The 11,897-nt window shown below is 34.1% G+C and overlaps 1 protein-coding gene across 1 annotated transcript in view; it reads right to left on the reverse strand.

Annotated features, from left to right (window-relative positions):
- Window positions 1–9,978, reverse strand: part of LOC108519612 (ankyrin repeat domain-containing protein 30B-like) — a 31,757-nt gene extending 21,779 nt beyond the window's left edge. Inside the window, exons 1-5 of the mRNA XM_017858754.1 lie at window positions 9,925–9,978; window positions 7,971–8,077; window positions 6,256–6,393; window positions 3,605–3,660; window positions 117–518 (exon numbers count right to left, since the gene is read on the reverse strand). Coding sequence (XP_017714243.1) covers window positions 117–518; window positions 3,605–3,660; window positions 6,256–6,393; window positions 7,971–8,077; window positions 9,925–9,978 — 757 coding nt within the window. The remainder of the gene's footprint in view (window positions 1–116; window positions 519–3,604; window positions 3,661–6,255; window positions 6,394–7,970; window positions 8,078–9,924) is intronic.
- Between the last annotated feature and the right edge of the window lie 1,919 nt (window positions 9,979–11,897).

Here is an 11,897-nt window from a genome sequence, read left to right on the forward strand (position 1 = left end):
AAAAGAAAAAAAAAAAAAAAAAGATATTCAAGTCATTCCCAACTACTCCCACATCACATTTTTTTCACTAGGGAACCCGAAGTGCCAATAAACCTTACAAAGTTCGCTCATCTTACCATTGGTACTTGCTTTTGTAGATGTTTCTTTTGTAGGACATGCAATCATCTTAGATGTTCCTTTTTCCGAAACTTGAGTTTTATTAGATGTTACTACTGCCACGCGTTCAGTCTTTACACGTCTTGGTTTTTTCTCCCATGCGATCTTAGTAAGTCTTCCTGTTACTGGACATATATTATACCCAGATGTTTCTTTTGCAGGCCTCGTAATTTTTCTAGGCGTTTCTTCTGCTAACTGTTCCAACTTTCCAGATGTCGCTTTCCCCAAACATTGAATTTTGTCAGGTGTTCCCTCCACCAAGGGTGCAGCCTTATCAGGTGTTTTTTGCACCAAGCTTTCAGCTGTGTCAGGTGTTCCCTCCACCAAGGGTGCAGCCTCATCAGGTGTTCCTGCAGATGTTCCTTTTGCCAAACACAAAATCTGGTTATACTAGATTCTTCTACTAAATATCATCCTCCTGACTCTTCACCTGGCAAACTTCTACCCCTTCTGTATGCTTTCTTGAAATATTACCAAACTTTTCTTTCTTTCTTTCTTTTTTGAGACAGAGTCTCGCTCAGTCACCCAGGCTGGAGTGCAGTGGTGTGATCTCAGCTCAATGCAACTCAAGCGATTCTCCTACCTCAGCCTCCCAAGTAGCTGGGATTACAGGCGAGGGGCCACATTGCCCCGCTAATTTTTCGTATTTAGTAGAGTCAGGTTTCACCATGTTAGTCAGGCTGGTCTCAAACTCCTGAGCTCAAGCAATACATCCACCTTGGCCTCCCAAAGTGCTAGGATTACAGGAGTGAGTCACTGTGCCTGGACACTACCAAACTTTTTAAAGCTTTAATTCTTCACCTTGGATATAAAATGTCTGACACACACTGAATACAGTAACAACATGACATAATAAGTAATAATTATAAGCTCCCAAAGGGGTTCTGGCACAGAGTAAGCACTAAATAAAGTAATAAATAATGAAAAAGATGATAATAACAAGAAAAATGCTTAGTACCTTAGTAAAGTAGTAAATAATAAAAAATGACAATGATAATAACAAGGAAGATGCTTAGTGCCATAAAGATACCTGAGAGTTATTTGTTAAGTGGACAAGTGGATAAATGAATAAAAAATATTTTTTAGGAAATTCTGTTGGAAAAATGCAGAAATTCAATAGGGACACCTGTACTGTATTATGAACACCTCAAAGACCCAAACTATGTGTATTCTATCTTTGTCTCTTCCAACTTGCAAAACCTAACTTATAGAGGTCCTTTGATAAATATATAATAAAGATGTGCTCATATAGTTCATATTGTACAATGCATTATGTCACATTTAGGTATCACAGTAGCATTTTGTTATTATGAAAATTTTGTAACTTTATTATAATTTCTTGAGCCTAGAGTTAAGCTATTTGAATATTTATAATGATAACGTTTTGACTATTAGAAACACAGTATCTTGTTGTAACAAATTACTATTAACACACTAATTATCCAACAGATAGAACAACATATCTTGTTCTAATAAAGTAAATATATCTTATTTGGTTTCAACTTAGGGGGAATGAAGTTGATAATAGTGAGACCTTGTTGGTACAAGACTATGTAACATAACCTGCGCTTCTCAACAAAAAATTGCTTTTCTGACTTCTACATTCAGTAAGTATCTTTGAAAAATAATCTCCTATTGGTACTGAGGCACCCTGGGTAAGTTCTGTGATTCTTGTTGGCATTTGTTTATGGTGCCAGAAAAGTATTATTAAATTTCAAATTCTAAAGATAGTTACTTTTTTAGTGACACAAGTCACTATGTCACACAGTTGATCCTTGAATAAGGGTTTCACTGTAGGAGCCCACTAATAGACAGATTTTTCTTTTCTGTTGCCACTGCAAGATAACAAGACAAATCTCTCCTCTGCCTCCTCCTTATCAGACTACTCAACATGAAGGCAAATAAGAATGAAGACCTTTATGTATAATAATTCACTTCCACTGAATAGTGAATATACATTTTCCTTCTTATAAAAGTTTCTTTCTTCCAGCTCACATATAAAATAGAAACTATGAGTTAATTGACTGTTTATGCTTTCAGTAAGGCTCCAGATCAACAGTGGACTACTAGTAAAGTTTTGGAGGAGTCAAAAGAAACAGATTTTCATATGAAGCAGATTTTCAGCTGCATGGGGGATCAGCACCCTAACTCTCATTGCTCAAGACTCAACTGTAATTAATTCTCATTTACTAAACCCAAACTATGTATTGTAAAAATTAAATAGAGCCCAGAAGTTCAATACCAGCCTGGGCAACATAAGGAGACCCTGTCTCTACAATGAATGAATGAATGAATGAATGAATGAATGAATGAATGAATGAATAAATAAATAAATAAAACCGTGTTTCTTCATCGGTTATTGTGGGAGTTCAGTCAGGTTGGTGAAAAACATTTTAATATGAAGTTATAGGACATAGACACAAATCTTCCTGGAAGGCCAGAGGGTTTTGTAAAAGTCTCAAGATAAGGTTATGGCTGAAAGCAGCCTAATTCTTACCTTGAGTAAATAGCTTCAAGTGGGTACAAAGGAAGGTAGAGTAGTTTATCTAAATAGCTTGTTTACTTATGTGGTCTTAAGACTAACCTTTGATCACCCATGGGCAGGATGGCTCTCCCGGGGTGGGGGGGCGTGACCAGATTAATTACCCACAGGTGTGTTGACTCAAAGCCTTTGTCATTAAAACTTTGCTAATAAACGCCCACAGGGCCAGCTAGCCAGGACTGTAGCTACTGACTCTTTACAGCACCTTCCTTGGTGTCTGTAATCAGCTCAGAACCCTTGTCGCTCTTTCACTGAATATGGGTGTCTGGGTATGTGTCTCAATCATCTGTAGGACAGACCCCCGCAGGTTATAATATTCAAATGTTACAGCTTTCTGTTATTAATTCCTACTTTTCATTATTAGATGTTCAATTCTTTGTGGCTTATAATTCAGGGCATGTAAGCTACTTTATAATTTGTAATAAAATTCATTTATAAATATATTAATTCGTTAATATAAGAAGCAGATTTTCAGCTGCTTAAATTAAATTGGCTAACCTGAGCATCCCCTATTACTGAGTTCATCAATCACAACAAGGGTTATACATTTTATAACAAGCCTAAGTTGTTAGGACAATTGAGGAAACATACAATATACAAACTTAAAAATTGCATTACTTATGTATAGAAAAGTATTATATAGGATTTTAGGGACCATAATTAAACAAATATTTTTTCAGATAATATTTTTTGAGATTATAAACTACCTACAATGAAATTATTAACTAATTCTGAATTATAAACTAAAAAATTAAAGCTACATATATACACACACACACACACATATATGTACATATGTAAACACATGCTATTTACACATTGCTTTTTGAATTGCCTTTTTGTGATCAACACTTCCATAATCTTATGTTAGCACCACCAAGAGTAGTTTACTATCAGAAGTCTTACCTGGACCGGTATTTTTAGATAATTTTCGTATATATTCCAAAAGTTGTTGATGAATGCTATGTATTAAAATGTAATAAATAAAATTACTATTTTAACACTGATATTATAAAAAACATTTACCAAATTTATTAAGTTCTTAGAGTATTTCAGACAATATCAGGGCTAATATCAGAACATTACTTATTCCATAGACTTTAAGTTTGTTAGCTCTATGAACTTAGTAAGTTTCTAATTAAAGAAGAATTCAAGTAAGATGAAATAGTCATGAATTGAGGGCAGTATAACTCAGTAAATTAACTACAGTTAGCTTGGCTTAATGGAAAATGTCCCTAACTCAGAAAAATTCCTAGCATGTTACCAATAGGTATTTTTTGTTGAATAAGCTGCTTCTCTTAGGCTCAATGTCTTCTAAAAATGAGGATTTTAGAGCCTCCTTTCACTAGGTTATTATAAAGATTTAACAAAATAACATTTTAAAATGCTCAAAGAAATAGTGAAGCAATGAAATATATTTGCTCTTGAACCTTATTGCTGAAACCTATTAACAGTCCCAATAAAATCCAATGGTGTTGGCCGGTGCATGGCTCATGGCCTCTGGAGCAAGCACTTTGCGGAGACTGAGACAGAGACCTGCTTGAGTCCAGAAGTTCAAGGACCAGCCTGGCACATCAGGAAACCGGGTGTCCCTACAAAAAAAATAAATTTTTTAAAAAATTCTTGGTGTTCTTCAAGGTTAAAGTTTCAAATGTTGCAGTTTCGTATTAATTCTACTTTTGGTTATTAATGTCTATTCTCTTTGTAATTCAAGGCATCTAAGCTATTTTATAATTTGTAATGAAATTTATTTATAAATATGTTAATTCATCAAATTGGATAACCTGATTATCCTCTATTACTGAGCTCATCAATCACACCAAGGGCAGAAAACTAATAGATGTCAGCATCTGGCTTGGACTACTACTACTCTTTATCTACTTCCTTAAACCTGAACTAACAAATCTTTGTTAAAATGAGGCTTAGTCACTAAGTGCATTTCCAGCTGCTGTGGAAGACAAAACCCTGCCACTATTTTTTGTTAAGTTCCACAAAGAAGATGCAAGTTGTTATTTTCTCATTTCTGAGATGCCTACTTACAACATATTGCACAGAAGATCCTATGTGTTACTCACCACATCTCATTTCATACATCACCTTATATAAATATTTTTTGTATGAAAATCACAACTGCAATACTTGGTGTCACGCATTTTGCTTTGACTCACACCATTTCCTTGGAGCTAGTTAGAAAGTAGTCAAATGTCCTTTTGGGGACTGCAAGAAATATGCAACACTTCACAGATTTGGTCCTTGTGCAGGGACCATGCTGATCTTCTCGACATTGTTTCAATTTTAGTATATGTACCACTGAAGCCAGCACAAATCCCAACTTTTACACTTGAAGACTGATCAATGATGGATGAGGCTTAGCTCTGTTAAATCTAACCAACTTACTTGAGATGGAGTGAAGTCTATTGAATGGCTTCATGGTAATGCAGAATTTGAAAATATTTTAAAAACTTGAGATAGAGATGCAAGTAGCATGGGAGATTTTTGCTTTTACGAAAAAAGAATCACTTGAGGGGACAAGTACAAGTTGGAACCGACTACAAATTTGGAAAGATGACATGGGATCTTACAGAATAAGATGAGGCCTTCCACTACCTGTAAAATGGTGCCTCACAGGATATAAATTGCCAGGGATATAGATCTGGTAACAAAATAAAAATGGATCTCTAATTTATTCCTGTAACATTATTTCAACCTGTCTTACAGTTTTAAACTATCACAACTAATATTTGCTAGAGAAAACAGAAAAAAAGTCATTCAAAGGATAACTTACCATGAAGTTCTAGGCCAAGTCCAGGCTAAGATGTGGGTGTCACATCAGGTTTTGAGTGGGAGGAGAAGGGTCAATTTGCTCACTATGTGTGTGGCTAAAGTTAAAAGTCCTAGCTACCAGAGCAGGGTGCTAGTACTTTGGAAATAATGGCTGAGAATATGTATGTGAACTTTAAAAAACTGTAATGACTTTGAAGTCTACATATGGATCACCATGAAGGCTGAGGGATCTGTGTCAGTAAGGTCACAAAGGTCAATCATTACCAGACTGCAGGAGCAGTTTCAATGGCAATGATGCAGCAACAGAGTTAATGGAAACAACAAAATTCCTACTTTTATACGTGAAGACTGATCAATGATGGATGAGGCTTAACTCTGTTAAATCTAACCAACTTACTTGAGACATAGTGATTTCCGTCCCCAATCCTTTTGACTTATACAAAAAGAATGTCTTCCTTGGACTTAGGTAACCTCTTGGATTTTTTTTTTTAAATTCAAGTATTTAGATATGGAAGACAGTCGCTAGGGGAGACTATCAGGTTTTCTGCTAAAGTGGACATTTCAAGACCCAAATAACTAATTAGAAAAATCAACTAGACAACATTAGGGATAAAGTTGTTGAAAGTCCTTAAATAAAGAATCTTGGACACAATACTCCTAACTAGTCTAGCTTTTTGCCTAGTTTCTGGCTGATGAAGTGAACTAACGCACATTTAAAAACTACCTGAAACAAACTATAAAATCTCACCTAGCTTCTAAATGTAAACACTTACTGATCAAATCCACAAGCAACAGCATAACGTACTGCAGTCATTCCACACGTATCTTCAGCAAAGACGTCAACATTTCGCAGAAGAAGCATGCCGACTATCTCTGATGATCCATGACATACAGCAAGCATGAGAGCTGTGCTAAAATAACAAAGAGATAAATTCATTACTATGAGCAGAACCAATTTAATATGTGCCTGTCAGTGTAGAATTAACCATTTACATGTACTAACAAACATAAGTATCTTGAGTGCTCAAATGTTTATCCTTGTAAATCACCACGAAGGCTGAAAGGAAGGAGCAAAAAGACTCATGTCCCAATGGGATATGGCATACTAGAATTGACTAATATAAAGTCCTTTGAGGGGCAAGAAATTATGCTCTGTTCACTAATCTAACAGAGGCAAAGATTTAAGTGAAGAATTATCTATTCCTTCCTTAGTCTGATGTAATAGTTTATACTTCAAAATCAGCTAGAAGTCAGACCAGTGACAGCAATCTGAAGGCTTAAAATAATATTAGGAATAATGATATTAGTAGTCATGGTAAGTTTAGTTAATGATGCTGATAAGAATGTATGAGACCCTGAATTAAATGCTGTTGATATTCATAATGTTACTTCAACGCAGTCATCCTTAAAGGACATATTATTATTCTCATTTTCATATAGAAAATCATACTTGGTATTAAGTAATGTTTGCAAGGTCACACCTATCAAGTGAGGAAGCTAGAAATTAAACTCAATCTTGTATGAATCAAAAGCCTCTTTTCTCTTTATTACTCACCTATGGCTTATCTTAATTAACTAAAATGTTAATCCAATTAAAGATGTATTTCTTCCCTCTACCCACACAAATTAAAATAAAACACACTATGAATAAAAAAGGAAAATAATAATAAATTCACAGTATCTGGTGATAGCAATTAATAGTCACGTAGGGATAACCTAAAATTAATATTCTTCAAAGAAAACAACTTAAAGCAAACAGTTATCCTAAAGACAAAATGGTTTTAAACTCCTATTTCTATTTAATTTTGCTTTTTCTTTCCTTTGGGACAGAATCTCGCTCTGTTACCCAGGCTGGAGTGTGGTGGCACTATCTCAGCTCACTGCAACTTCTGCCTCCAGGTTCAAGCAATTCTTCTGCCTCAGCCCCCCGAGTAGCTGGGACTACAGGCATGTGCCACCATGCCCAGCTAATTTTTGTATTTTTAGTAGAAACGGGGTTACACCATGTTGGCTAGGCTGGTCTCAAACTCCTGGCCTCAAGTGATCCAACCACCTTGGCCTCCCAAAGTGGTGGGATAACAGGCGACAGTTACCGTGCCCAGCAAATATTGCATTTTTTAAAAAGTGTACAAAAAACAGAAGTCAGAAAAATACTATATAATTCATTCAATATTGAATTATAAAGTAAACTTTAAAAGTTCATACTTCTTAAAACTAATAGAGAACCACTTTAGCTAACAGAAGATAATGCAACCAAAAACATCAGATTACACATAGGAATCAGTCAATATAATAAGAGAAGATAAATCCTACTATATACTGTTCTTTATGTTGACCAGTCAAAATAATTGCTTTTCTTCTGATAATTTGTGTTGATATTTTCACTATAATCTAACAATTTTAAGTAAATGTTATTAATATTTCTGACAAGTGTTATTACTCTAGAACACTGCTCAAGTGTTTTTTATAAAAAAAAGAAATACTATACCATTTAAACCTATTAACTGCATTCGCATTTGCACTTTTTGTCAGTAAAAATTCGACAATTTGCTCACTTCTTTTCGTTATGGCCAGTAAAAGTGGTGTGAGGCTAGCCTGTAAAATAGCAAAACAATTTAAAATTCAGGAAATTACATATTTCTCAGTTGAACTGAAAACCTTATATAATATCCTATGAACTTAAACACATAAAATAGAAAGTAAGTCAACAGCAGTCCCTTCTTTGTCCCTTTTCTGTGCTTTCCCATGCACTGCACCTTCCCTTGTAAATATTCAGCCTCTGCATCACCATGTTAACTCTAGTTATCTCATCTAAACCAAGAGCTTCTTGAGGGCAAGGGCTGTATCTTTTATCTCTATATCCTTAAACCCTAAGACATAGTAGTAAACACTTTGTTTTTGACTAAATTAGTAATCCAAATTGTTACCTCTAAAGCAGTGTTTCTTAAACTATATTCCAAAGAATAATTACCTTACTAGAAGCACTATACCTCAACAGATTCTACCATTATCTATTTTCAAGAAATATTATAAAACTGTGAATTAAATGTCCATTATTCAATAAATCACTTGAGCTTTGACTATTCCTTATTTGACAATATATTTCTGTGGCAGACATTAACATTTGACAATGTTAATATTGTCATAATTTCAGGGATACAGATCTGAAAGTTTCCCAAGAAAAATGGAGGTTTCCTCTGGGTGATACAAACTCGCTTGATTCTATTCTATCAATAATCCCAAGATCTCAGATGCCAATGTCAGGCACACCTGTTCTACATGGGTCACTAAGGAAGTGACTCTAAATTAACAGAGATTGGCTTCAAATGAACTTTGATTGCTTATTATTAAATGGTCCATGGGGTTTCTCCTATTACAAGACAATAGAACTTTATCTCAGCATTAACAATTCAATATGAAAGTTTATTCTCAATTATAATGATAATCCTGAGATCCTAATGCATATCTACTTCTTAAAATGCAACAATCCATTTTTATTCTGGTTTCTATTGTAGTTGCCACTTAATTTTTGGCAAAATATCAAAACTATGAATAAAATGACTTATTAATGAAAGTTCTAACTCATCTATATGGATTAGCATAATAGAAGCCACTAAATCACTTGAATTTTAAGGGACAATTCTGAGGAGAAGGATGTAATATTTTCTGCTATTCAAATATAACCATGATTAATCTAAAAAGGCTTAAAGGCATTTTAATAGAAGATAATTATTTATGGTTTATATATAGAAAATCATTGTTTAAAAGTCTTCTAAATTCTAGAAGTCAACCCCATTATTAATGAATTAATGTAAAATATAAACTATATAAACTATATACTATAAACACCTATCAACTGTCTTGAATACCTTGAAATCTTTACCAAAATATACTATGAAAGAGGAATTGATAACTGAAATATTTGCAGAGGCAAAAGAGATAAGTCGAGTAAGTGATGTAACTAGGTGGGCACAGAAGCAAACTGGAAACATATGCTTTATGTAAAGCTAGAACGTCTTCATAGTATACCAAACAGTCATATGGGCTCAAGAGACACCAGATTCAATCCTTTAAGAGGAAACCCAGATTTCTGCATGTCTCCTAAATTTTACATGTTGACTCAATTTATGCTGGGAAGGCCCAGAATTTTGCTTTCCTGTAGTGTTTACATAATTGGAAAAGAAAAAAACCTTTGCGGTGCGGAAAGTAATATTTTGAAAAAGTTCTTACCTTTAGAACTCAAATATTTTCATAATGCACAGAAAAGCCATAGTCTCTAATACGTTCTTGTAAAATATTAATTAAAGTAAATCTTAGCGTAATTAAGTTCTTTCAACTTATTTTTCATTCAGGAATGTTTGAGCCTTCCAGAATATAACGTTTTGTGTGTTAAAACAAATGAGATTTCAAATATTTTGAAAATAACATTGGTTAACGTCTACCTTGGTTTTGCCACTTCGACGACGCATCATTGGGGCAGCCAGTTTTGCCACCATGCTAAAATTCTCCTATAAGACGTAATGGCGAGATGTGTGTGTTGTTATCTACAGCATTTACATCAGCCCAGTTATCTATCAGAATATGTCTGCCCTCCCTCTGGGGCATTGTAGCAGCCTGTCGGTATTAAGCAAAGAAGTAAATTATAATTATAGGAATCAAAATAAGCTATTTGTTTCACAGACTAGTTGCCATTTCAATGAATTCATTTTTATTCTGTGTATTTGAACTAATCCTCTTCTACTGATAATAAATGGACTTATACCTTCAATCAGAGGGTGTCCTGCTTTCGCATCAAGGACATCAAGTTGGCACTTCTGTCACCGTTATGACACTTTTGCATGACCGTTGACACAGCGCCAAGTGTAGAGCAGTCTATGGGAAGTGAGAGCGACTTGTTGGCCAAAGTTTGTCCACTGTCTCAAAACATACAATTGTTATATGTAATTGCCTACATTAATACCAGGCTCTTCTCTGGGCTTTCAAACAAATATTTAATATTCTCCTGAAGAAGTACAATGCTTCATTGACTCTTTTGCTCACTACGTTACGAAGAGGTGGGCCTGTTTGAATACAAAGAACTCTCTTTGTGTCTGTCAATCGAGGCTTGAAATATCTACTTTAAGAATTTCTTTCACTTTCTAGGCTGTTTACTTAAACTTTCTGCCACCTGTTTTCTCATCAATCAACATGAAGATGAAGATCAGTAGTTATCTCAGGACATCACTGGTGATGCTCAATGAGAATTATGCAATTATTTGGGGAGGTTCCTAGTACGTGTCACAGGGCCTCAGTAGTTGTTTAGATATTTTTATATTATTATACTACTTACAAAGAAACATTTTAGTTATAGTGCAATTATGCCTACTTTGTTGGTGTGTTTTAAAAGTTAGGGTTAACACAGTATTTTAAAGATTCTTGATGCTCAATTATTTCTCGTATTTTAACATTCTCTGAGATGGAAATGGCCCCATTATTATTCTCTATTTATTACAACTATATTTGGGCAGAATTTAAACATCTTTTATTGGGTGCCCATAAAATAAGGAGCATCACACAATTCACATGCTCATAGTATATGTGGAATGTTTAATACATTATGTCTGGCCAGTCCTACTCACAGGTTGTGTGTTTACCTTTTAAGGGTATTACACAAAGGAGGTTGAAATCAAAACAACAAATTGTTTTGTATATTTCTTTAATATTTAAAACTTCAGCCAAAGAAACACTTTGCGGATTCAGAATAAATAGGTATGTCTTTTATTCCATATTTAGGATTTACAGAATGTATGGAAATTCATATTTAGATTTATAGGATGCATGTAAATTAGATGTTTTGACGATTATATTACTATTTAGGCTGTTGTAAAATTTCCAATATCATGGTTGGTCGTTATCTTTTACTAGTTTCTCACTCCAAGAGTTTGTTGGAAAAGATGATGGGAATCGCTTACTGTAGTTTTCAGCTCTAATACTCCAATTTTAAAATCCTTCACTTTGCTCAGGCTGAGCAGGGTAAATGGTGAAATTTTTTAAGGATGAAAAGGGTCTTGAGGTTAATGCAATGTATCTTCTACATAATAGGCATTCAGCTCTACATGTGATGAATGGATAAAGAATAGATAAATAAGTTAGGAAGTTCAATAGCTTAAAAAAATTGCTATAAATAAAGACTTTTGCATTTTTATTTTTCTATTAAAAACTACATAAAATGATTGTTATCTATGTTATTTGACATATTAAGTAATAAATTATGTATAATAAAAAATATGTGTCTTAATAAAATGTATGTGTAAATCAATAAGCACAGATAAAAAGATTCTCTTCTGAAAGTGCTAAAAGTTCACAGAAAATATACTAATGCACAGAAAAAATTTACTAAAGTGAGAAATTACCTTTTTTTTGTGTGTTTTCATAT

Source organism: Rhinopithecus bieti, unplaced genomic scaffold (genome assembly GCF_001698545.2).
Source record: "Rhinopithecus bieti isolate Rb0 unplaced genomic scaffold, ASM169854v2 scaffold_49041, whole genome shotgun sequence".
Lineage (NCBI taxonomy): Eukaryota > Metazoa > Chordata > Mammalia > Primates > Cercopithecidae > Rhinopithecus > Rhinopithecus bieti.